The sequence below is a fragment of the Pleurodeles waltl genome, chromosome 6, assembly GCF_031143425.1.
Source record: "Pleurodeles waltl isolate 20211129_DDA chromosome 6, aPleWal1.hap1.20221129, whole genome shotgun sequence".
Taxonomy (NCBI): Eukaryota; Metazoa; Chordata; class Amphibia; order Caudata; family Salamandridae; genus Pleurodeles; species Pleurodeles waltl.
The window spans coordinates 1,723,598,995-1,723,625,574 of record NC_090445.1 but is presented as its reverse complement, the minus strand read 5'-3'; the positions used below and the strand labels follow the sequence as shown (position 1 = coordinate 1,723,625,574).

Here is a 26,580-nt window from a genome sequence, read left to right as displayed (position 1 = left end):
CTTGTGTAGTTGTATAAAAGGTTCTTGTATTGTAAACGCCTGAATCTCGCTTACTCTTCTTAGGGAAGTAATGGCGATGAGAAATGCAACCTTCCAGGTTAGGAACTGTATTTCGCAGGAGTGCATGGGTTCAAAAGGTGGACCCATAAGTCTAGTTAGGACAACATTTAGGTTCCATGAAGGAACAGGTGGTGTTCTTGGTGGTATAATTCTCCTAAGGCCCTCCATGAATGCTTTAATGACTGGTATCTTATATAGGGAAGTTGAATAGGTAGTCTGCAGGTATGCAGATATTGCTGCAAGGTGTATTTTAATGGAAGAGAAAGCCAGGTTAGATTTTTGTAAGTGAAGCAAGTAACCCACTACATGTTCTGGAGTTGTGTGTAATGGTTGTATTTGATTAATATGGCAGTAGCAAACAAACCTCTTCCATTTACTTGCATAGCAGTGCCTGGTGGATGGCCTTCTGGCTTGCTTTATGACTTCCATACATTCTTGGGTAAGTTGTAAGTGCCCGAATTCTAGGATTTCAGGAGCCAGATTGCTAGATTCAGCGATGCTGGATCTGGGTGTCTGATCTTTTGGTTGTGTTGTGTCAACAGATCTGGCCTGTTGGGCAATTTGATGCAGGGTACTACTGATAGGTCTAGCAGCGTTGTGTACCAGGGTTGCCTTGCCCAAGTTGGTGCTATTAATATGAGTTTGAGTTTGTTTTGACTGAGTTTGTTTACCAGGTAAGGAAGGAGAGGGAGAGGAGGAAAAGCGTAAGCAAATATCCCTGACCAGTTCATCCATAGGGCATTGCCTTGGGACTGTTTGTGTGGGTATCTGGATGCGAAGTTTTGGCATTTTGCGTTCTCCTTCGTCGCAAACAAGTCTATCTGAGGTGTTCCCCAGAGTTTGAAATAGGTGTTCAGAATTTGGGGGTGAATTTCCCATTCGTGGACCTGTTGGTGATCTCGAGAGAGATTGTCTGCGAGTTGATTTTGGATCCCTGGTATAAATTGTGCTATTAGGCGAATTTGGTTGTGAATTGCCCAACGCCAAATTTTTTGTGCTAGCAGGCTTAACTGCGTGGAGTGCGTCCCCCCTTGCTTGTTTAGATAATACATTGTTGTCATGTTGTCTGTCTTGACGAGAATGTATTTGTGAACTATTATTGGTTGGAAAGCTTTTAGTGCTTGAAAAACTGCTAGAAGTTCTAGGTGATTTATATGCAGTTTTGTTTGATGTACGTTCCATCGTCCTTGTATGCTGTGTTGATCGAGGTGTGCTCCCCACCCTGTCATGGAAGCATCTGTTATTACGTATTGTGGCACTGGGTCTTGGAAAGGCCGCCCTTTGTTTAAATTTATGTTGTTCCACCACAGAAGCGAGAGGTAAGTTTGGCGGTCTATTAACACCAGATCTAGAAGATGACCCTGTGCTTGAGACCACTGTGATGCTAGGCACTGTTGTAAGGGCCTCATGAGCAGTCTTGCGTTTGGGACAATGGCTATGCATGAAGACATCATGCCTAGGAGTTGTAATACCATCTTTGCTTGTATCTTTTGTGTTGGATACATGCGTTGTATGATGGTGTTGAAATTTTGAATTCTTTGGGGACTTGGAGTGGCTACTCCTTTTGTTGTGTCTATTATGGCTCCTAGGTATTGTTGTACCTTGCACGGCAGAATGTTGGATTTCGTGAAGTTGACGGTGAACCCTAGTTTGAAGAGGGTTTGTATGATCTGATTTGTGTGATTTGAGCACTCTATTAACGAATGGGCCTTGATTAGCCAGTCGTCTAGATATGGGAACACATGTATTTGCTGCCTTCTGATGTGTGCAGCGACTACCGCTAGACATTTGGTAAAGACTCTTGGTGCGGTTGTTAATCCGAAAGGCAGTTCCTTGAATTGGTAATGTATTCCTTTGAATACAAACCTTAGGTATTTCCTGTGCGATGGGTGTATTGGTATATGGAAATACGCGTCCTTGAGGTCTAAAGTTGACATGTAGTCGTGTAGTTTTAGCAATGGTAATACTTCTTGTAGTGTGACCATGTGAAAATGGTCTGATTTGATGCATGTGTTCACTATTCTGAGGTCTAGGATTAGTCTCAGCGTTTTGTCCTTTGGTATCAGAAAGTACAGTGAGTAAACTCCTGTGTTTATTTGTGTGTTTGGCACTAATTCGATTGCATTCTTTTGCAATAGTGCCTGCACTTCTATCTCCAGGAGATTGGAATGATGTTTTTGTCAAATTTTGTGCTTTTGGTGGTATGTTTGGTGGGAATTGTAGAAATTCTATGCAATAACCATGTTGGATAATTGCTAGAACCCAAGTGTCTGTAGTGATTTCCTCCCATGCTTTGTAATAATGACTTATTCTTCCCCCCACTGGTGTTGTGTGGAGGGGGTGAGTGACATGTGAGTCACTGCTTAGTAGTAGGGGTTTTGGGGCTTTGAAATTTTCCTCTATTCCTAGGGAATTGCCCTCCTCTATATTGTCCCCGAAAACCTCCTCTGTACTGTCCCTGGTAACTGGACGGTGTTGCCTGTGAGGTGCTGGCTTGTGTGCTCTGACCCCGAAACCCCCCTCTAAAGGGTGTTTTACGGAATGTGCTGTAATTCCCTCTGCTCTGTGGGGAGTAGAGTGCGCCCATGGCTTTAGCAGTGTCCGTGTCCTTTTTGAGTTTCTCAATCGCTGTGTCCACTTCTGGACCAAACAGTTCTTTTTCGTTAAAAGGCATATTGAGAACTGCTTGCTGAATCTCTGGTTTAAATCCAGACGTTCGGAGCCATGCATGCCTTCTGATAGTTACAGATGTATTAATTGTCCGTGCAGCTGTATCTGCAGCGTCCATGGAGGAGCGGATTTGGTTGTTGGAAATGGTCTGTCCCTCCTCAACCACTTGTTTTGCCCTATTTTGTAGGTCCTTGGGCAGATGGTCAATGAGATGTTGCATCTCATCCCAATGGGCTCTGTCATAGCGCGCAAGTAGTGCCTGGGAGTTAGCGATGCGCCACTGGTTTGCAGCTTGTGCTGTGACTCTCTTACCAGCTGCATCGAACTTGCGGCTTTCTTTATCTGGGGGTGGTGCATCTCCAGATGTGTGGGAGTTGGCCCTTTTCCTAGCTGCTCCTACAACGACAGAGTCTGGTGGCAGCTGTGTAGTGATGAAAGCCGGGTCTGTAGGAGGCGCCTTATACTTTTTTTCCACTCTTGGTGTGATTGCCCTACTTTTGACCGGCTCCTTAAAGATTTCTTTTGCGTGCCGGAGGATACCAGGGAGCATAGGCAGGCTTTGGTAGGAGCTGTGGGTGCAGGAGAGTGTATTGAATAAAAAGTCATTCTCGACCTGTTCTGAGTGGAGGCTTACATTGTGAAATTGTGCTGCTCTAGCCACCACTTGAGAATACGCAGTGCTGTCCTCTGGTGGAGATGGCTTCGTAGGGTATGCCTCCGGACTGTTATCTGACACTGGGGCATCGTATAAGTCCCATGCGTCTTGATCTTGGTCACCCTGGCTCATGGTGGTGTGAGCTGGGGAATGTGATGGAGTTTGTGCTGGTGAGACGTTAATCACAGGTGGAGGAGAGGGTGGTGGGGTAACTTTTTTCACCACTTTTGTTTGTGATGTTTGTTCAGTTTGGAACTCCAATCTTCTCTTTCTTCTAATAGGGGGAAGGGTGCTTATTTTTCCTGTCCCCTGCTGTATGAAAATACGCTTTTGCGTATGGTCTACATCAGTTGAGTGTAGCTCTTCCTCAAACCTATGCTTTTGCATTTGGGAGGTTAGCGAGTGCTCTTCTGTATAAGAGCCTGAAACTGGGTCGGTTGCAGTTTGTTTTGGCACCGAAACCCTGTCTGCATCTTTTTTCGGCTCCGAGGTGACTTTTTTCTTTTTCGGGGCCGAAACCTCTCGGCGTCGATCTTCTTCGGTGCCGCTGTCTCGGCGTCGAGCCGTGTCTACACCGGTATCTCGGTGTCGATGCTTGTCTCCAGCACTTTCTCGGTCCCGAGAAGGCTGCGTGCCGGTGTCTCGACCGGAGTCGGACGATCTCGGCACTGTTTGGGCCTTTTTCGGTGCCGACGGTCGGTCACCGAATTTATGGGTCGAGCCATGGCCTGGTGGCAGTGGCGTCCCCTGGGCCTTGTAAATCTTCTTCTGAGTGGTTTTCGACGTCTTACTCACGGTTTGTGTATCGTCGAATCCTTCGGAGTCCGATTCTTGGATCGAAAAGGTTCCCTCCTCTTCTTGTTCCTCGAACTCCCGGTGGGCTGTCGGCGCGGACACCATCTGAAGTCTTCTGGCTCGACGGTCTCGGAGTGTTTTTCGGGACCGGAACGCACGACAGGCCTCGCAGGTGTCTTCACTGTGCTCAGGTGACAGGCACAGGTTGCAGACCAAGTGTTGGTCTGTATAGGGGTATTTATTGTGGCATTTGGGACAGAAACGGAACGGGGTCCGTTCCATCGGCGTTCTTCTGCACGCGGTCGGGCCGACCAGGCCCCGACGGGGGATCAAAAAAATTACCCCGAAGGGCACCGGAGCTCTTCGATCTTAGACGCGGTGTTGAATCTAACTACGCCGATCCCGAACGCAACAATACAGACGAAAATCTTCCGAAATTAGCTATCTTTCTGTTCCGAAACTCGGAGCGACAGGAACACGTCCGAACCCGATGGCGGAAAAAAAACAATCGAAGATGGAGTCGACGCCCATGCGCAATGGAGACAAAAGGAGGAGTCACTCGGTCCCGTGACTCGAAAGACTTCTTCGAAGAAAAACAACTTGTAACACTCCGGCCCAACACCAGATGGCGAGCTATGCAAAACATGCGTATCTACAGCGACAGATGCCATCGAACACTAGATTCCAAAGGACACCCCTGCATCTGTCACTCCTGGGCCTTGGAAAAGAGGACCAAAGGTGCACCTATGTCCCTGAGCACACCACGTTTGCGGCCTGCTGGTTGTCCCCGACTGCCCCCTCCACCAGTCCGAGCCCGCAGCCTAAACCCACAGAGACCAATTCCCATTGAAATGCTTTGGGCACCCGACTCATGCTGCACCTAGCCGCCCCAGTGCGGGCTGGGGTGGCCTGTTGGTGTTGTCCTGACCCTTGCCCAGTACTCACCTTAAGTCTCGAAGATTAGTCCTGTGAGTCGTCGTGAAGTGCTTGTTGTTCCTCCCATAGTTTAATACTGATGAACTCTTGAAACTGCACTGTTGATTTTTGCCATTGAATAGCATTGATACTTAAAAACGTACTTACCTGATAATGTAAAAAAAAAAAAAAAAAAAAAAAAAAAAGTTAGTTTACTAAATTGGTCTCATACTATTCTTTGAATGGGCCCCATTTATTGACCGAGTTCAACAAATGCTTTGCACTACCCCCTAACTTCTTGCCCACAAAAGAGAGCATTAATCCTATCTGCTTTGGCTCTGCAAACCAACTGGGGGATCCACTGGACTGCATGGTGTACTTTCTAGTGCACCATATGAAGAACCAGTTTCCTACAGACACTAAGCAGTTTTAACAGACCAAACTAACTAGTAAACTTTTTAAGCTTCTAATACAGTTGGGGCGCCTTAACACAGGGCCCTACAAGTCAGATCAGAAATTTAGATAAATTGAAAGGATTGGAAAAATAATTTTGGAAGCTAAAGACAATTGTGAGTTTCTTCGTGGAAACACCTATTGACAGTGTATCAGCAAATGCAAAGTCTTGCATCCCACCACTGAACCACCAATGTAGGAAGCGGGCTATGTATGTAGCGTACCAAATGTAGCGGTACACTATGAGATAGTACAGGCGACCATTATTAGTTTACAGGGTTAAAAGGGACAATACCGAAAGCTCTCATTTGTGGTAGGGTGGGCGAACAGATAGGCTCATCAGAGGATAGTACTAAGCGTTTGTTGAATAAACCGAGTCAATAAATGAGGCACACACTCAAAAAGGAACTTCAGACCAATTGTTTAGAAAAATAGCTACTTTGTTTAGATTATGTTTAAACACCAGAACCCTTTCAAGAGAATAACTACTGTTGCAGATTTAAGAAGATTTGCAAGTCATTAACACTTTAACTCAAATGCGCTTTTACGCAGCAAAGGTTCCCAGGTACTTTTACTGCAGAAGGTCCTTGCAATCAGTTCTCGGGGGTTCCCTGTAGGTAGTAGGGTGTTAGATATGTAAAGTCACAAACAAGACCAGCAGCTCAGCTTTACCTGCCCTGGAGAGTCCAGGTGCAGTGGGGTTGAGTGAGACTGCCTCCTCTGCACCGCACACTTGCAGACGAGGGGGTGCTACCTAGAGAGAGTGCAAGGAGGGACTTGGGGATAATGTTGGAAGTTCCCAAAAGAGGGCTCAGTCGGTGGGTGTCCAGGGAGCAGGGCGACACCGTTAGAAGTCCTGGACCTGGGCCAGGGATCTCGGGTGCAGAAGATCTTTAGCGGCGGTGCCCCTGCGTCAAGGCACAAACTGTTTTGTGGGTAACCTGCAGACGAAGAGACAAAACAAGGCAGCAGGATGACTGTAAAGGATGTCCTCTGCGATGCGAACATCCCTTGCTGGAAGGTCTTCGGTAGCACTGTTGGAGTCTGGAGTAGGCTTCAACAAGGCTTGGTTCGTGCAAGGGGTCCAGTGCCCCAGGCACTGGTGCAGCTCGAATCCGGTTGGTCCTAATATCTTCTCACTTGGAGGGGAGACAGGACTGGTCTCTTGGAGCACGCTGCCCTCCTCCTGGACGGCTGTTGCCTCCGCAGAACCTGGCTAGCCTAATGGTGGTACAGGCCTGACTAATGTCCCCCCCCCCCATCCAGGTGCCAAGTGGGCCTCAGGGCACGGGGTGGCTACACCCAGGTCTGGGGGAGCCGGGGGTTGCATGCCAAAGGCAGAAGCACAGTCTTTGAAGTCCCTGGCCTTGGTATGCAGTTTTTCTAACCATCCTGCTGGAGTAGGTGACACCTCGCTACGGAGCAGGTTTTGTGTCTGGCCTCTGAGAGCACAGGCTCATCTCCTTGGGTTCAAAAACCTGTGGTCGAGACCAGTCAGCCAACACACTCAGACTAGTGGGGTTCGGGAGGCACCTCTAAGGTGCCCTCAGGGTGCATGCCATAATAAATGAGAGGCTGGCATCAGCCTGGATTTATTAAGATGAGGTTTCTGATACCAAACACCATAGGTTTCAGTGAAACCATTATGTGGCTGGGTAACTCGTGATGACGAGTGTCCAGCACATACCTTAAGAAGGCTTCCCTGCTCACTTGCAATGCTCAGCAAAGTGGCTGTGCATCAGAGGGTCATATATCTGCTTGTGCAGATAGGACCACACATCAAATATAATGCACCCTGTCTTATGGCTCCAAGGTTTGCTGTAGGGGGTGTGCCCTGTCGGGATTTTGCCTCGCTTGCAAGAGGACATGCAGACTGTAATGGCAGCTGCGTGCATCTTATTTTAAGGGATCCCTGAGGGTGGCACAATGTGTGCTTTAGGCTTAGGGACCCTCTCAACTACCCAGCCCCTTGGTAGCAGGGGTACACTCCACTAGGGACTTACAAGGGTAGAGGAGTGTTTGCCAATTGTACGCACTGTTACCTGTTTTTGGGGAAAGAGCTCTGGCACTGGGGTCTTGTTTAGCAAGGACCCAGTGCACCTCAACTGAAAAACCTCAGTATCAGTGAACAAATAGTGGGGGGTAACCATTGCCAAAACTGGCACTTTCCTTCAGAGGCCTAGAAAGTTGACGCTCCCTCATCTCGTCGGCTGATGGACCAGGAGAAGTCTAAGAACACTTCGACTTCTTAGATTACTTCTTGTGCCTCAACTTACTCGATCGAACCCAGGACATGAAGTGGGGGGACAATTGAGGACTCCGCGACCGATCAGGGGACCATCCTCTCGACCAAGATTCGACTTGCATGGAGTTGAGAGCTGGCAGCCATAAGCTTTTGGGAACACTCCCTCAAAGCCTTTGGTTGCATAGCCGGACACTCTGAGCACGACTATGGGTAGGGTCACACTTCAGGCACCAAAGACACATGAGATGCAGATCCGTCACAGATATCATCCAATTACCAGATCCACAGGGCTTGAATCCAGTCTTTCTGGATGATGTCCTCGAAGCACCAGAAGTAAAACATTTGAATAAATCTTCAACAAAACTTTGAAAAAAGCCAGTCAAAAAATTACTGAGGAGTAGCACTCTTCAGATCGGCGCTTGCTGGCACAGAAGGAAAAGAACTGATGTAAGCGCAACAGGGTGGTGCCTATATCGGAACTGCAAGGTTTTATCCTGTGCAGACACCAACCAAGACGAGAGTGGAACCCATCAACACCACTTGACACCGCACAGGGGTACTGCTCACAAAATTCTCCTGATTCTGTCTGATGCCTGGAGAGAATTTCAAAAGTTAGGAATCTGCAACTAGAAGTCTCTATCAGATGAGGGAGTGTATTACACAGTGAGGTCACACAACCACACCACATAATACATCACATGATACACCCCATTCCCTCACAGCTGAAGTGTGTTTTGAAAGTGCAAATATATATTTTAAGCATTTGTTTGCCCTCAAAGAGGTCACTTGAACTGGAATTTGAAACCTATTATCTTTTGAAAATGTGATGTGTATTTTCTATCTTAAAATGCTACATCTTGATGGACTGTTTTAAAAAGCCTCTTGAAGCAGACCCCCAAACTGCCATTTGCAGTTGCCTTCTTAGCATGTCCATTTTGGAACAACCACTAATGGTGCGAACAGAATCATCATATGAATGACATTCTTATATAATTTACACCAAATACCTTGGAAACGATTTGCTTTACGAAGGTATCAAAAGAGGGTACCCTTTCGATAGGCTCACAGTCAGTTTCCTTATGGCTTTTTATCCTAGTGAAGTTATTTGCTTGATGATGTCAATGAGGCCTTTGTCAAACCTCCAAAGATACTTTTTGGCTCCTTAGGAAGTGTTCATGAGTATGTGTGGTTTACAGTCTCGAGCTCCCCTGCTACCCAGCAGCTAAGGGGTTGTTGATAATCAGTTGGTGATTATCCTGGAAGCAAAGCCATCTGTACACATACGCAGGTGGCAACTTGAGACCCTTGTAACATACACACGCACACAGGTGGTAACACGAGACTCGTGTCACATACACACGCGCACACTCACAGGTGGTAACATGAGACTCCTGTAACAGAGCTGCTAGAGGCCTTAGGTACAAGTGAAATTAAATCGTAGAAAGAGGGGAAATATGTGGAGCACCCAGAATAAATGTCTTGGGTCCTGAGCTATGAGACGCAGTAGAATTAGCTGGCTGTTCAGAAGGATGAAAATAAAGAATGTGCCATTGCCCCTAACTCCACACAGACAATGAGTCAAAAAGGCTGGTGATCAATAGCATTAAAGATGGCTAAAAGACATGTGAAGAGAAACACTGACCAAGCATGTGCAGCTGTGGAAAACTTTTTAATTTCTCAATAAAACAGACATTCCATGTTATATTTTTTGTTTTAGTCACATCTTTCAATATCTCACATGATGGAAGTCCAACATTTCAGCATTAGTGAGGCCGGTGGCCACATGGTAACCTTTGCCAAGACCCAAACACAGCTCTGCGGAGTCAGATACAAAACACTTTATAAATATATATTTGCTTGCCCTTCGCTTGTTATTTCATTGCAGAATTAGGTTAAAAATAAACCCATGTTGCTCCCCCCACCCAGCTTAGCCTCCTTCACTTGTACAATCCACTAGTGTGAATGCAGCAGATGCCGGGCAATGGCTGCGAAACAGCTATCATGTCGGCCATGTTGGTTGGGTATGCTTCTTTCTCCTCGCCCCCGCAGGAGGCAGTTCTTGTCTCTCTCATATCAGCCAGTTGCACATGGTGAACAATCATTCCCGTGGCTTGTTGACAATCACTTCTCCCAGCGACTCCAGCACTTCCCGCTTGTAGTCTTCAAAATCGCCCTCGATCTGGTTGGCGGTCTGCTCTTCCACCACCCAGAGTTGGCAGTTGGTTTCTGTGATCAGCCGGGCATCATGGCTCACCACGATCACCGCTGGGAAGAAAAGAGCAAAGCAGTGAAAGGGGAGCTACAGCCAGAGGTCAATAGTTTTGCAGTAGTGTTCTTTTAAATTCATACTAGGCAGCTATTTAATGGCTGGAGCAATAATAGTCATTTTTTTAAAAGACAAAATAGGGTCAACTCGGAACGCTGCATCTACGATGAAGACTAACAACTTAACATTGGCTCAAAACGTTAGTTTCTCTTCGTACCAAGCCACTCATATGAATATCGGGGCGTTCGGAAGATACAGTTCTACATATCTGGGTAAGAATATGTGGATGGCATGTGAAACTAAAAACAGGGAAACATGGCTGTACTTGATGAGCTTCCAGTCACAGGTGGTTAGTCAGGCCTGGAGGAAACGTAATCAAGAGCCATGTGACAAGAACAGCTGATTTTCAATGTACAGTTGTAGAGGCTTACATTTTTCTCTGTGCACACACCATTTTTTCCATCAATGCAAAAGCAACCACCGCCCTCCTCTGTGCTTACTGGACATGAGCTGCTCATTGTCCTTTGACTCAATCTGACCAGACGGTAGAGCAGGGAATCTAGAAACCTGGTCACATGTTGGGCACATTAAGTGAGCTTGCTCCCAAAATGCCACCCGTGTGCTTGATCCGTGAAGGTTCTATTTGGTCAATCCATGACCCATCTTTAACGAGGATCGTGACACTTAAAGGCAGACAAATCTTCAAGTCACGTATTAAGGCAGAGAATATATCCATTGCCAAAATGTGGCCTCTACACAAGAGTGAATTACAGACTGATTTTGTGGTTGAAGAGTTTGCACATTTTACAGACTATGAACTGTACCGCCCCAGTCCCTGGTGAAAGGTCTGTCCAGAATCCAGAGACCATAATTAAGTCCATTACCTTCATCATATGAAGGGACATGCCAAAGGTAGGGAGAGAGAAAACGTACTATGATGTGCTGTGAATTCACAAGGCCCTCATGTGCATGCTGTATGAAGCCATAATAGCCTTTGGAAAGGCAAGATTTTGTTCAGAGCAAATCCTCCCTTCAGACTTTTGGTGACGTCCTGCTTTGTGTGTCAGACTAGGTCATGCTGGTAACATCTTTCTAGCACATACAGTCTCTCAAATATCAACTGTTCATGGCTTGGTATAGTTCTAACCCTAAAGCTCAGATCTAATGGGAACCGATTGTCAGTGACCAGAGACAACACCAGTGGTTCACTGGGAGCCAAGATACAGGATCCTAATGTGTCCAGTATAGATGGGACTACACTAGGGGGGCAGACCCACTCCTGCATCTGCCCCCCTGAGACGTACAAACCAGTTGAATCCCAAGCTTTACTTACATTCTATGCCCTTGTGGCAGTCTCGAAACTCGGGAGAAGAGCAGGTGCTGAAGATGTCTTGTCACCTAAGAATGCTGCTTTTCAATCTTCCTTCTAAGTATATCCAACACCAACACGCACAGTCTTGTGACCTGTGCCTTGCCAGAGTTTAACTCCTGAACATCAGGAACTTGGTAAGGGCAGCGGTGACAGGTAAGTGAAAAACCCTATTAGACCCATGGACCACCACATCTGGGACCCCCACACCCTGGGGATATCTTCACTTTGGTGGGGGGCCGCGCGGACCCCCTCGTGGAGCCACTGATGGCTTCCCCTGTATTGTCAGGTAGCCTTTAAGGGCTTTTCATTATCAAAAAATGAAAATAATTTTTTTTTATAAATAAATAAAGGAGGGACCACGCTAGACCTACACACTGAGATGTGAGGGTTCCAGCGAGACTATTTTTTTAAAAATAAAAAAAGTTATTTTATTTACAATAATAATTACATTTATTTTAAATTGAACACAAATCTCATTCTAACTATATGAGATATTAAAGCCTAAACAAAAACCTCTCTCTTTCCCTCTCACTTTCTCTTTTAATCAATTTCTCCCACTCAGACACTTACACACCCACTCACACCCTTATGTACCCTCTCACAGACCCACGCGTACACCTACGAACCCACTAAAACACTGATATACGCACTCTCACCTAGACAATCTGACAGCCACTCTCACCCTAGATACATCCTCCCATCTATTCAAACACCCAGAGAGGCCTTGGCCAAAGGCCTGTGTATAGCATGGGGTTGAGTTGTTAGGGGGAGTTGGCTGCATGGTCTGGTCTTGAGGGCATCCTCCCCTGCACATGGCCGAAGGCTGTGTGGTGGTGGTGGTTGGATTAACGTGTAGTAATGAAAATTACTATATATGAAAAAAAAAACAGACATTTACTGAAAAAAGCAAAGCCTATAGGGGCGTTATAGTTAGGAAATAGATTTAAAAAAAAAAAAAAAAAAACATAGAAATTCACTTAATTCAGTGACGTCACTGACCATGCCATGACTGATGTAATGGGTGAGGTCATCAGCTGTGCACTATGGAAGCGCAAGTTTTATCTAGCTCAGTTAACTACAACTGCTGAATTTTGTAGGTTTGAAGTGTTAACTGGATTATAACGTCGCTATAACGTTTGTTTTTTTCTTACCCAGTGTACATCTGTTCGTGGCATGTAGTGCTGCAGATTCACATGCTATGCATATCCCTTCCGACATCTAGTGTTGGGCCCGGAGTGTTACAAGTTGTTTTACTTCGAAGAAGTCTTTTCAGAGTCACGGGATCAAGTGACTCCTCTCGGTTCCATTGCGCATGGGCATCTACTCCATAAGATTGTTTTCCCGCAGAGGGTGAAGGAAAGAGTGATAGAGTATAGAAATACAAAGATGTCCATGCAAATCTAAATGTATATACATATGTACAAATGTTAGTAACTTAAATGACTATAGGCTCCCGGGGAGGTGGGAGGGTACATGTGAATCTGCAGTGGAACATGCCACGAACAGATGTACACTGGGTAAGTGACATTTTCTGTTCAATGGCATGTGTAGCTGCAGATACACACTGTGCATAGACTGAAAAGCAGTTAGTCCTCCCAAAAAATAGCTGTGGCTAGCCTTTAGGAGTTGAAGTTGTTTGAAATAATGTCCTTAAGACAGCTTAGCTTACAGTGGCTTGTTGCTGTGAGATAACATCAACACAATAGTGTTTTGTAAATGTATTGGGAGTTGACCATGTGGCTGCTTTACATATATCAACCATGGGTATATTTCCTAGAAATGCCATAGCCACCTTTCTTTCTTGTAGAATGTGCTCTAGGAATGATCAACAGTTGTCTTTTGGCTTTGATATAGCATGTCTGTATGCACCTAACAATCAATCTTGCTAAACCTTGTTTTGATATAGGATTGCCTCTATGTGGTTGTTGGAAAGCAACAAAAAGTTGCTTGTTTTCCTAAAATGTTCAGTTCTGTCTATATAGTACATAAGAGCTCTTCTGAGATCTAATGTATGAAGAAGCGCTTTCTGCCAGAGTCTGGCTATGGAAAGAAGACTGGCAATTCCACTGTTAGGTTGATGTGAAAAGGAGATACTACTTTTGGTAGAAATGTTGGATTTGTTCTAAGTACAACTTTATGCTTGTGCACTTGGAAAAAAGGTTCTTCAAGAGTGAACGCTTGTATTTCACTAACTCTTCTTGAAGAAGTAATAGCTCCTAGGATGGCAACCTTCCATGTCAAAAATTGAATTTGACAAGAGTGCATGGGTTCAATAGGTAGGACCATGAGTCTGGTAAGCACGATATTTAGATTACAAGTAGGAACAGGTGGTATTATAGGGAGAATAATGTGATTTAATCCTTCTATGAAGGCTTTTATAACTGGAACTCTGAATAGAGAAGTGTGCTGAATAGTCTGCAAGTATGCCGATATTGCAGTAAGATGAATATTAATGGATGAGAAAGCTAAGTTTAATTTCTGCAAATGAAGTAGGTAGCATACAATATCTTGTATTGATGCTGTAAGTGGATCAGTGTTTTTAGATTGACAGAAGTAAACAAATCTTTTCCATTTGTTAGCATAACATCGTCTAGTAGTAGGTTTAGGAGTGGGAGGGGGGGTGGAAGCATAAGCAAACATCCCTGACCAAATGATCGATAGAGCATTGCCCCTGGATAGTGGATGTGGGTGTCTGGATGCAAAGTTTTGGCATTTTGCGTTTTCGCTAGTTGTGAATAAGTCTATTTGTGGTGTTCCCCACTTTTGAAAGTACTTTTGAAGTACCTGAAAGTGAATCTCCCATTCGTGTGTCTGTTGGTGCGTCCTGCTTAGGAGATCCCCTAGCTGATTGTGTATTCCTGAAATGTATTCTGCTAATAGATGAATGTGATTGTGAATTGACCATTTCCATATTGTCTGAACTAGAAGGGACAGTTGAGATGAATGTGTCCCGCCTTGTTTCTTCAGGTAATACATGGTCGTCATGTTGTCTGTTTTTATCAGAACAATCTTGTGCTTGAGAAGGGGATGAAAGGCTTTTAGGGCAAGGAACACAGCTAATAATTCTAAATGGTTTATGTGAAAATCCTTTTGTTTGGAATCTCATTCCCCTTGAATGGTAAGGTTGTTGAGATGAGCTCCCCAACCTATCATTGATGCGCCTGTTATTGTGGTCTGAGGCACAGGGTCTTGAAATGACTGCCCCTTCATTAGGTTGCTGAGATTCCACCATTGAAGGGACGTGTGCGTTTGGCGGTCCACCAACACTAGATCTTGCAACTGACCTTGTGCCTGAGACCATTGTTATGAGAGGCATTGTTGAAAATGCCTCATGTTGAGTCTTGCATGTGGTACTATTGCTATGCAAGATGCCATAATTCCTAGAATCTTCATAATAAATCATACAGTGTATTGTTGATTTGGCTGTATGTGTGGTATGAGATTTTGAAAAGCCTGTATCCTTTGTGTATTTGGACATGCTAGGGCTTTTTGAGTATTTAGGATAGCACCTAGGTAAGGTTGTATTTGTGCAGGTTGAAGGGGAGATTTCTGGTAATTTAGAGTGAACCCTAGTGTATGTAGGGTTTCTATTACGTATTCAGTGTGTTGTTGGCATTGTGTAAAATTGCTTGATTTTATTAGCCAATCGTCTAGATATGGAAAGACGTGAATGTGTTGTCTTCTTAAGTAGGCTGCTGCTACTGCTAGACATTTTGTGAATACTCTTGGAGCTGTTATGACGAATGGCAACACTAACTTGGTAATGTTGTCCTGCTATGACAAACCTGAGGTATTTTCTGTGAGCTGGATGGATGGGTATATGGAAATACGCATCTTTGAGGTCTAAAGCAATCATGTAATCTTGTTTCTGTAGTACTGGAATGATGTCCTGCAGATTTACCATGTGAAAGTGTTCTGACAGGATGTATAGATTGAGAGACCTGATGTCTAGGATAGACCTTAGAGTCCCATCTTTTGGGGAATGAGGAAGAATAGTGAGTTATACTCCTATTCCTTGTTGAGAATGTGGGACTAATTCTATTGCTTGTTTTAGCAGTAGCGATTGTACCTCCTGTTGTAAAAGAACGTTGTATTCGGAGGACAATTTGTGGTAACGTGGTGGAATGTTTGGACGGGTGGAGATCAATTCTAGGCAATAGCCACTGCAGATAATTGATAACACCCAATTGTCTGGTGATATTTTGCCAGTGAGAGTGGAATCGCTGTAGTCTTCCCCCCACAGGAGATGTGTGGGGTTGAGGGATGGTTAATAAGTCACTGTTTGGATGGGGTAGTGGCTTGTTTTGAGGTTTGGAACTTGCCTCCGTTTCTAAAATATTGGCCTCTATAGGACCCTCTAAACCCCCCTCTCTGATATTGTTGCTGTTGTTGTCCCTGCTTTGCTTGGGAGGTAGAGGCTTCAGAGGATTGTGGTTTGAATCCTCCCCTAAATTGTGGTCTGCGAAAGGAGCCTCTATACAGTGACGTGTATAATGCTCCCATTGCTTTGGCAGTGTATGAGTCTTTCCTCAGCTTTTCTATGGTCGTATCGACCTTAGGCCCAAATAAGTGTTTCTTGTCAAAAGGCATGTTGAGTACTGCCTGTTGGATTTCTCGTTTAAAGCCAGAAGAGAGTAGCCATGCATGCCTTCTTATAGTAATGGCAATATTGATACTCCTGACTGCTGTATCCGCAGCATCGAGGGCAGACCTTATCTGACTATTACTTATGGCTTGTCCCTCTTCTACAATCTGCTGTGCCCTCTTTTGATGTTCCTTTGGGGAGTGCTGTAAAAGTTCTTGCATCTCATCCCAGTGGGCTCTATCGTATCTGGCGAGAAGTGCTTTCGAATTTGCAATTTGCAATTGGTTGGCCGCTTGTGTGGCCACTCTCTTGCCAGCAGCATCAAATTTCCTGCCCTCTATCAGGTGGAGGAGCATCCCCTGAGGATTGGCTATTAGTTCTTTTTCCAGCTGCACTCACTACCACTGAGTCTGGAGGAACTTGGTGTGTGATGTAGTCTGGGTCTGTAGGACCAGGTTTGTACTTTGTCAATACGCGGAGTAATTACTCTAGCTTTGACTGACTCACTAAATATTTGGTCTGCATGTTTGACCATTCCAGGCAACATGGGAAGGCACCGATATCTAGAGTGATTAGAGGACAGAGTGTTAAACAAGAAATCGTCCTCTAGGGGCTCAGTATGCATAAGCACCCCATGATAAGCAGCTACCCTGGAAACAACCTGCGTGTATGCAGTAGTGTCCTCTGGTGGAGAAGGCTTTGAGGGGTATAAGTCAGGATCATTATCGGAAATAGGATTGGAGTCATATAAATCTCAAGGATCTACTGTATCCCCATGAGAGTACTGCAAGTGCATTGGTGATGGCAACGGTGGTGGACTAGTGTGTGGAGGAGAAAAAGAAAGCTGTGATGAATGAGGAGGAGAAGTAGGGGCTGGTACTGGTTTCTCCTTTTGTTTGTAAATTTTTGCTGGTGGTTGAACAGTGTCTAATTCTTCCTGAAAAGCCAACTTTCTTTTGTTTTTCAAAGGAGGCGCAGTAACAATTCTGCCAGTCTTTGTGTATATGGATTCTAGATGGTCTCTCACCCACCACCTCCAGTATAGGCTGAATCTCAGTGTCCTCATCAGGTCTGCAAGATCCCTGTATTGACTTCAAACTTTGTTTGAGGCGGCTCGATAGTCCTTGTTCCTCTGTGTAAGAAGCTTTCTTGGGTTCAGAAGTTTTAATCTTTTAAAGTCCTGAAAATGGAGTTGGTTGTTTCGGCTCCGAAGCAGGGTGCCTAAGCTTCGACTCCGAAGAGTGAGGACGCTTACTGGAGTCCGAGGCAGAACTTTTTACAGACGTACTAGACTCCGAATTGGATGGAGGAGTGGCCTTTTTTGGCACCAAACCTGAAGGTCGGTCGACAGTCTTTTTTTGGGACGAACCATGGCCTTCTGGCAGTGGCGTACCCAAGGCTTTTGGTGTTTTGTTGTATTTGGGCGTAGGGGCAGACGTACTCATGTGCTGGCCAGCAGTGATACGCCTATCTTATGCTGTGCATAGACTACCAAGCAGTAATCTCCCCAAAAAGCGGTGGTTTAGCCTGTAGGAGTTGAAGTTGTCTGAAATAATGTTCTTAATACAGCCTGTCCTACTGTGGCTTGTTGCACTGCTAACACATCTACACAGTAATGCTTAGTAAATGTATGAGGCGTAGACCAGGTGGCTGCCTTACAAATTTCTGTCATAGGTATATTCCCAAGAAAAGCCATTGTGGCGCCTTTTTTCCTAGTGGAATGTGCTCTTGGTGTAATAGGTAATTCTCTTTTTGCTTTAATATAGCAAGTTTGAATACATTTAACTATTCATCTGGCGATGCCCAGTTTGGATATAGGGTTACCTGCATGAGGTTTTTGGAAGGCTACAAACAATTGTTTTGCTTTACAAAATAGTTTCGTTCTATCAATGTAATACATTAGTGCTCTTTTTATGTCTAATGTATGCAAGGCTCTTTCGGCTACTGAGTATGGTTGCGGAAAGAAGACTGGGAGTTCCGCAGTTTGGTTTAGATGGAATGGTGATATGACCTTTGGTAAGAATTTTGGATTTGTATGGCAAACCACTTTATGTATTTGTATAAAGGGTTCTTGAATAGTAAATGCTTGTATCTCACTTACTCTTCTAAGTGATGTGATAGCTATTAGAAAGGCTACTTTCCAAGTCAGATATTGCATTTCACAAGAATGCATGGGTTCGAATGGTGGGCCCATGAGTCGTGTTAATACAAAATTAAGGTTCCAAGAAGGTACTGGTGGTGTCCTTGGGGGTATGATTCTTTTTAGTCCCTCCATAAATGCTTTAATGACCGGGATTCTAAAAAGTGATGTTGTATGTGTAATCTGCAAATAGGCAGATATTGCAGTGAGATGGATTTTAATGGAAGAGAATGCTAGATTAGACTTTTGTAAGTGTAATAAGTAGCTTACAATGTCCTTTGTGGAGGCGTGTAGTGGTTGAATCTGTTTAGTGTGGCAGTAGCAAACAAATCTTTTCCATTTCTTTGCGTAACAATGTCTAGTTGTAGGTTTTCTCGCTTGTTTAATGACTTCCATACACTCTTGTGTAAGATTTAAATGTCCGAATTCGAAGACTTCAGGAGCCAGACTGCTAGGTTGAGTGATGCTGGATTCGGGTGTCTGATCTGTTGTTTGTGTTGTGTTAACAGATCTGGTATGTTTGGTAATTTGATGTGAGGTACTACTGATAAGTCCAACAGTGTTCTGTACCACGGTTGACGAGCCCAGGTTGGTGCTGTGAGTATTAGTTTGAGTTTGTTTTGACTTAGTTTGTTGACCAGATAAGGAATGAATGGGAGAGGGGGGAAAGCGTAAGCAAATATCCCTGACCAACTGATCCATAGTGCACTGCCGTTGGATTGAGGATGTGGTTACCTGGATGCGAAGTTTTGGCATTTTGCGTTTTCTTTTGTTGTAAATAGGTCTATGTTTGGTGTTCCCCAGCGGAGGAATTGATCCTGTAGGATCTGGGGATGAATTTCCCATTCGTGAGTTTGCTGGTGATCTCGACTGAGATTGTCGGCTAACTGGTTCTGAATGCCTGGTATGTATTGTGCTATTAGGCGAATGTGACTGTGACTTGCCCAATGCCAAATCTTTTGTGCTAAGAGACACAGTTGTGACGAGTGTGTCCCCCCCCCTTGTTTGTTGAGATAATACATTGTTGACATGTTGTCGGTTTTGACAAGGATGTGTTTGTGGGCTACCAGTGGTTGAAATGCTTTTAATGCTAGAAACACCGCTAGCAGTTCCAAATGATTTATGTGAAGTTGTTTTTGTTGATTGCCCCATTGACCCTGTATGCCTTGCTTGTTGAGGTGTGCTCCCCAACCCATTATGGAAACATCTGTTGTGATAACAGCTTGAAGCACTGGGTCTTGGAATGGCCGCCCTTTGTTTAAATTTATAGGGTTCCACCATTGAAGCGAGGAGTGTGTTTGGCGGTCTATCAACACTAGATCTTGAAGTTGACCCTGTGCTTGTGTCCATTGTTTTGCTAGGCACTGTTGTAAGGGCCGCATGTGTAATCTTGCATTTGGGACAATGGCTATGCATGAAGACATCATGCCTAGAAGTTTAATTACAAACCTTACTGGGTAGTGTTGGTTTGACTGTATGCTTGATCTTACATTTTGGAACGTGTGGACTTGGAGTGGCAATTGCTCTTTGTGTGTTGAGTGTTGCTCCCAAGTATTGTTGTTTTTGGGATAGATGCAGATTTGATTTCTGGTAATTTATAGAGAACCCCAGTTTGTGTAGAGTTTCTATGACGTATTGCGTGTGAAGGAGACACTGTTGTTGTGTGTTGTTTTTTATTAACTAGTTGTCTAAATATGGGAATACGTGCATGTGCTGTCTCCTTATGTGAGCAGCTACTACTGCTAGGCATTTTGTGAATACCCTTGGGGCTGTTGTTATCCCGAACTGTAGCACTTTGAATTGTTAGTGTACGCCGTGCATTACAAACCTTAAGTATTTTCTGTGGGAAGGATGGATGGGAATGTGGAAATACGCATCCTTGAGATCCAATGTTGACATGTATTCCTCCTTTTTTAGGAAGGGAACCACGTCTTGAAGTGTTACCATGTGGAAGTGGTGTGATTTGATGAAGAGATTCAGTGTTCTGAGATCTAAGATAGGTCTTAACGTTTTGTCCTTTTTTAGAATTAAGTAATATAGTGAGTAGACGCCTGTTCCTTTCTGATGATTGGGTACTAGTTCTATTGCTTGTTTTTGTAATAGTGCTTGGACCTGTATTTGTAATAGGTCTAAGTGTTGTTTGGACAGCCTGTGTGTTCTTGGTGGCACATCTGGCGGGAATTTTGTGAATTCTATGCAATAACCATGTTGGATAATTGATAGGACCCATGCGTCTGTGGTAATGTGTCCAGTTTTGAAAATATGCGGTTAGTCTCCCCCCCACTGGTGATAAGTGTTGGGGTTTTGTGACACTGAAGTCAGTGTTTGGTCTGGCTTGGTTTGGTTGCTTGGAATTTTCCCCTTCCTCTTGGGAACTGTCCTCTATAGGAACCACGAAACCCTCCCCATTGATATTGTGCCTGATAGGTGGGTCTGGTTTGAGAGGTGGAAGGTTCTGATGTTTGCTGTCGAAACCCTCTTCTAAATTGTGGTTTCCTAAATGTGCCTCTGACTTGTGGGGAATAGAGCACGCCCATGGCTTTGGCCGTGGCCGTGTCTTTTTTTAACTTCTCAATTGCTGTGTCAACTTCTGGCCCAAACAACTGTTCGTGATTAAATGGCATGTTCAACACCTCTTGTTGGATCTCTGGCTTGAATCCAGAACTTCTTAAACACGCATGCCTGCGAATGGTTACCGCCGTGTTGACCCGTTCTTGCTGCCGTGTCTGCCGAGTCTAGTGCCGACCTTATATGGTTGTTAGATATGGCCTGTCCTTCCACGACCTGTTGAGCACGTTTCTGATGTTCTTTGGGCAAGTGCTGTATGATGTGTTGCATCTCGTCCCAGTGTGCCCTGTCGTATAGCGAGCAAGTAGGGCTTGCGAATTAGCAATCCGCCATTGATTGGCTGCTTGTGCTGCTACTCGTTTGCCCGCAGCGTCAAACTTTCTGCTCTCTTTGTCAGGTGGTGGAGCGTCTGACGATTGAGAGTTTGCTCTCTTTCTTGCTGCTCCTACAACTACAGAGTTCGGTGTAAGTTGTTGTGTTATGAACACAGCATCTGTTGGGGGAGGCTTGTACTTCTTCTCCACCCTAGACATGATAGCCCTTCCTTTAACTGGCTCCTGGAAAACTGGTTTTGCGTGTTTGAGCATACCCGGGAGCATTAGTAGACTGATAGGGAGCGTGGGTGGATGCTAAGGTGTTAAACAGGAAATCATCCTCTATTGGCTCTGAGTGCATTGCTACGTTGTGGAACGTAGCTGCCCTGGATAGTACCTGCGCATATGCAGTACTGTCTTCTGGACGTGACGGCTTTGTTGGATAACAATCCAGACTGTTATCCGATACTGGTGCATCATATAAGTCCCATGCATCAGCATCATCCTGTGTCATCCCTGTATGTGTGGGTGACTGCATTGGAGGTGTTCCCACTGGTTACAGTTGTGGTGAGTGCGGTAGGGACGGTTGTGGTGAAAACTTGGTGGTGGGGATTTGACTCTAACCACCTTTGCCTTAGTATGCATTTCTGTCTCCTGAAATGCAAGTTTCCTTTTAGATTTGATTGGAGGTAAAGTTTGTATTTTTCCAGTCTCTTTCTGGATATGTAACCTCCTTTGTGTCCGGTTCTTGAAATACTTAATTCCTGCTCAAATCTATGTCTTTCCTTCATTTGGCTGGAAAGTCCTTGCTCTTCTGTGTAAGAGCTTCTTTTCGGCTCTGAAGCCGCTTTTTTCGGTACCGAGGTTTCAGATATAGTCTTTTTCGCTTCCGAAGCTATTTTTCTCACTTTAGGTGAGTCGAACTCTCGCTGTCGAGATCGTTCGGTGCCAGAATCTCGACCGGAGTCGGAAGTCTTCGGCAAATCCTTGGTCTTTTTCGGTGCCGGTCACCTTTTCGATGGGTTAAGCCATGGCCTGCTGGCGGTGGCATCCCCTTAGCCTTTAATATCTTTGTGTGAGTTTTGGACGGGGCAGGTTTACTCACTGTTCGCTGCACCGTCGAGGTTCGGTCACTTTCGGATTCGTCCGAGTCCGATCCTTGGATGGAAATGCTTTCCTCCTCTCAGACGTCGAGTTGCTCTCTCGGTGTCGACGCCATTTGCAGTCTTCTTGCTTGTCAATCTCTTAGGGTCTTTTTCGATCGAAACGCTCGACAAGCCTCGCAAGTATCCTCCCTGTGTTCAGGTGATAAACACAGATTACAGACCAGGTGCTGGTCTGTATAAGGATACTTCGAATGACACTTAGGACAGAAGCGCAAGGGGGTCCGGTCCATTAGTCTTTGATGACGGGTGTGTTCGGGCCGACCAGGCCTTGGTGAAGAACGGAAGCCCCGAAGGGCTACCGGAGTGCTCTTGATGTCGGTGCCGATACAATAACACTAACCCGGTGCCGAACGATAACAATACCGTCAAATTTTCAATAATTTAGCTAATTTTCCCGATTCGAAATACGGAGCGAAGAGGAACGTCCGAACACGATGGCGGAAAGAAAACAATCTAAGATGGAGTCTACGACCATGCGCAATGGAGCCGAAAGGGAGGACGCACTCTGTCTCGTGACTCGAAAAGACTTCTTCAAAGAAAAACAACTTGTAACACTCCAAGCCCAACACTAGATGGCAGGATAATGCACAGCATGTGTATCTGCAGCTACACACGCCACCAAACATATTGAAAATGTCACTTACCCAGTGTACATCTGTTCGTGGCATTAGTCGCTGCAGATTCACATGTTGAGCACAGTCCGCTGCCTGGTGTTGGGCTCGGAGTATTACAAGTTGTTTTTCTTCGAAGAAGTCTTTTTTGGGCACGGGACCGAAGGACTCCTCCCTCTTCGGCTCCATTGCGCATGGGCGTCGACTCCATCTTAGATTGTTTTCCCCGCAGAGGGTGAGGCTGGAGTTGTTTGCTATAAATAGTGCCCATGCAATGGAGTGAATACGTATGTACATAAAAAGTTTATAATAATTATTTACAAATGTACAAATGTTTAAGATTTAAGATTTACTTCTAAACGGCTACAGGCTTCCCGGGGAGGCGGGAGGGCACATGTGAATCTGCAGCGACTAATGCCACGAACAGATGTACACTGGGTAAGTGACATTTTCAGTTCGATGGCATATGTCGCTGCAGATACACATGTTGAGCATAGACTATAAAGCAGTTACCTCCCCTAAAAGCGGTGGTTTAGCCTGTAGGAGTTGAAGTAGTTTGGAATAATGTTCTTAGTACAGCTTGGCCCACTGTAGCTTGTTGTGCATTTAGTACATCTACACAGTAGTGTTTAGTAAATGTATGAGGCGTAGACCAGGTTGCAGCCTTACATATTTCGCTCATAGGAATGTTTCCTAGAAAGGCCATTGTAGCACCTTTCTTTCTGGTTGAGTGTGCCTTTGGTGTAATAGGCAATTCTCTCTTGGCTTTAAGATAGCATGTTTGAATACATCTGACTATCCATCTAGCAATGCCTTGTTTAGAGATTGGATTTCCTATGTGTGGTTTTTGAAAAGCTATGAACAGTTGTTTTGTTTTCCTGATTAACTTTGTTCTGTCAATGTAGTACATTAGTGCTCTTTTGATGTCTAATGTATGTAGTGCCCTTTCAGCCACGGAATCTGGCTGTGGGAAGAACACTGGTAATTCTACTGTTTGATTTAAATGGAATGGTGAGATTACTTTTGGTAGAAATTTTGGATTTGTTCTTAGAACTATTTTATTTTTGTGTATTTGAATAAATGGTTCTTGTATGGTAAATGCCTGTATTTCACTTACTCTTCTGAGGGATGTGATTGCAATGAGAAATGCGACTTTCCACGTTAAATATTGCATTTCACAGGAATGCATGGGTTCAAAAGGTGGACCCATGAGTCTTGTTAAGACGATGTTAAGGTTCCATGAAGGAACTGGTGGTGTTCTTGGTGGTATAATTCTTTTTAGCCCTTCCATGAATGCTTTAATAACTGGTATTCAAAATAGAGACGATGAATGAGTAGTTTGTAGGTAAGCAGATATTGCTGCGAGGTGTATTTTTATAGATGAAAAAGCGAGGGTTGCTTTTTGCAAATGTAGTAAGTATCCCACTATGTCCTTTGTAGAGGCATGCAATGGTTGGATTTGATTGGTATGGCAGTAGCAAACAAATCTTTTCCACTTAGATGCATAGCAGTGTCTAGTGGAAGCTTTTCTAGCTTGTTTTATGACCTCCATACATTCTTGTGTGAGGTCTAAGTGTCCGAATTCTAGGATTTCAGGAGCCAAATTGCTAGATTCAATGATGCTGGGTTTGGATGCCTGATCTGTTGTTTGTGTTGTGTTAACAGATCTGGTCTGTTGGGTAGTTTGACATGCGGTACTAGTGAAAGGTCTAGTAGAGTTGTATACCAAGGTTGTCTTGCCCATGTGGGTGCTATCAGTATGAGTTTGAGTTGGTTTTGACTCAATTTGTTTACTAGATATGGAAGGAGAGGGAGAGGGGGAAAAGCGTATGCAAATATCCCTGACCAACTCATCCATAGAGCATTGCCTTGTGATTCGCGGTGTGGGTACCTGGATGCGAAGTTTTGGCATTTTGCGTTTTCTTTTGTTGCGAACAAATCTATCTGGGGTGTTCCCCAAATTTGAAAGTAATTGTTCAGAACTTGGGGGTGAATTTCCCATTCGTGGACTTGTTGGTGATCTCGCGAAAGGTTGTCTGCTAGTTGGTTTTGGATCCCTGGAATAAATTGTGCTATTAGGCAAATGTGGTTGTGAATCGCCCACTGCCATATTTTTTGTGTTAGGAGACAATTGTGTTGAGTGTGTTCCTCCTTGTTTGTTTAAATAATACATTGTTGTCATGTTGTCTGTTTTGACAAGAATGTATTTGTGTGTTATTATGGGTTGAAAGGCTTTTAACGCTAGAAATACTGCTAACAGTTCTAGGTAATTTATATGAAATTTTGTTTGGTGTACGTCCCATTGTCCTTGAATGCTGTGGTGATTGAGGTGTGCTCCCCACCCTGTCATGGAAGCATCTGTTGTTATAACGTATTGAGGCACTGGGTCCTGAAATGTCCGCCCTTTGTTTAAATTGTTGCTGTTCCACCATAGAAGCGAGAGGTATGTTTGGCGGTCTACCAACACCAGATCTAGAAGTTGACCCTGTGCTTGTGACCATTGTGATGCTAGGCACTGTTGTAAGGATTGCATGTGTAGTCTTGCGTGTGGGACAATGGCTATGCATGATGACATCATGCCTAGAAGTTTTAGCACAAATTTTGCTTGTATCTTTTGGTTTGGAAACATAGCACTTATTACCTTGTGGAATGCTTGAACTCTTTGTGGACTTGGCATGGCAATTCCTTTTGATGTGTTGATGGTTGCCCCTAGATATTGTTGTGTCTGACACGGTTCGAGGTGTGACTTTGTATAGTTGATGGAGAAACCCAGTTTGTGAAGGGTTTGTATGACATATGTGGTGTTGTTTGTGCACTTTCTTACTGTGTTGGTCTTGATTAGCCAATCGTCTAGGTAAGGAAACACATGTATTTGTTGTCTCCTGATATGTGCTGCTACTACTGCTAGACATTTTGTGAATACTCTTGGTGCAGTTGTTATTCCGAATGGCAACACCTTGAATTGGTAATGTATTCCTTTGAATACGAACCTTAGGTACTTTCTGTGAGAAGGATGTATCGGTATATGAAAGTACGCATCTTTTAGGTCTAATGTGGTCATGTAATCTTGCTGTTTGAGCAGTGGAATGATGTCTTGTAGTGTGACCATGTGAAAGTGGTCCGATATGATGTAGGTATTTAGTGTCCTGAGATCTAATATTGGTCTTAATGTTTTGTCTTTTTTTGGAATTAGAAAGTACAGGGAGTAAACTCCTGTGTTTTTTTGTTGTACTGGTACTAATTCTATTGCATCCTTTTGCAGTAGTGCTTGAACTTCTAGTCCTAAAAGTTCTAAATGTTGTAGTGACATTTTGCGTGTTTTTGGAGGGATGTTTGGTGGGAATTTGTGGAATTCTATGCAATAGCCATGTTGGATTATTGCTAGTACCCAATTGTCTGTTGTAATCTGCTGCCAAGATTGGTAGAATTGGCTTAGTCTTCCCCCCACTGGTGTTGAGTGAAGGGGTTGTGTGACTTGAAAGTCACTGTTTAGGTGGAGGTGTTTTTGGAGTTTGGAATTTTCCCCTACTCCTTGGGAATTGACCCCCTCTATATCCCCTGAAACCTCCCCTTTGGAATGAACCCTGATAGGGTGTGGTTCTTGTTTGTTGGCTGGTGGTGTCTGTGGGTTGGCCACGAAACCCCCCTCTAAATGGAGTTTTTCTAAAAGAGCCTCTGCTCTGCGGGGAGTAGAGTGCGCCCATGGCTTTGGCCGTGTCTGTGTCCTTTTTCAAGTTTTTCAATGGCTGTGTCCACTTCAAGGCC

At 44.5% G+C, this 26,580-nt stretch overlaps 1 protein-coding gene across 3 annotated transcripts in view; it reads right to left on the bottom strand.

Moving 5' to 3' along the window:
- Window positions 1-9,443: 9,443 nt before the first annotated feature.
- ABCF1 (ATP binding cassette subfamily F member 1) overlaps window positions 9,444-26,580 on the bottom strand; it is a 484,546-nt gene continuing 467,409 nt past the window's right edge. For all 3 annotated transcript variants that reach the window (XM_069241960.1, XM_069241963.1, XM_069241962.1), the window contains one exon: window positions 9,444-10,058. In XM_069241960.1, the coding sequence (XP_069098061.1) occupies window positions 9,892-10,058 (167 nt within the window). In that variant the 3' untranslated portion in view covers window positions 9,444-9,891. The remainder of the gene's footprint in view (window positions 10,059-26,580) is intronic.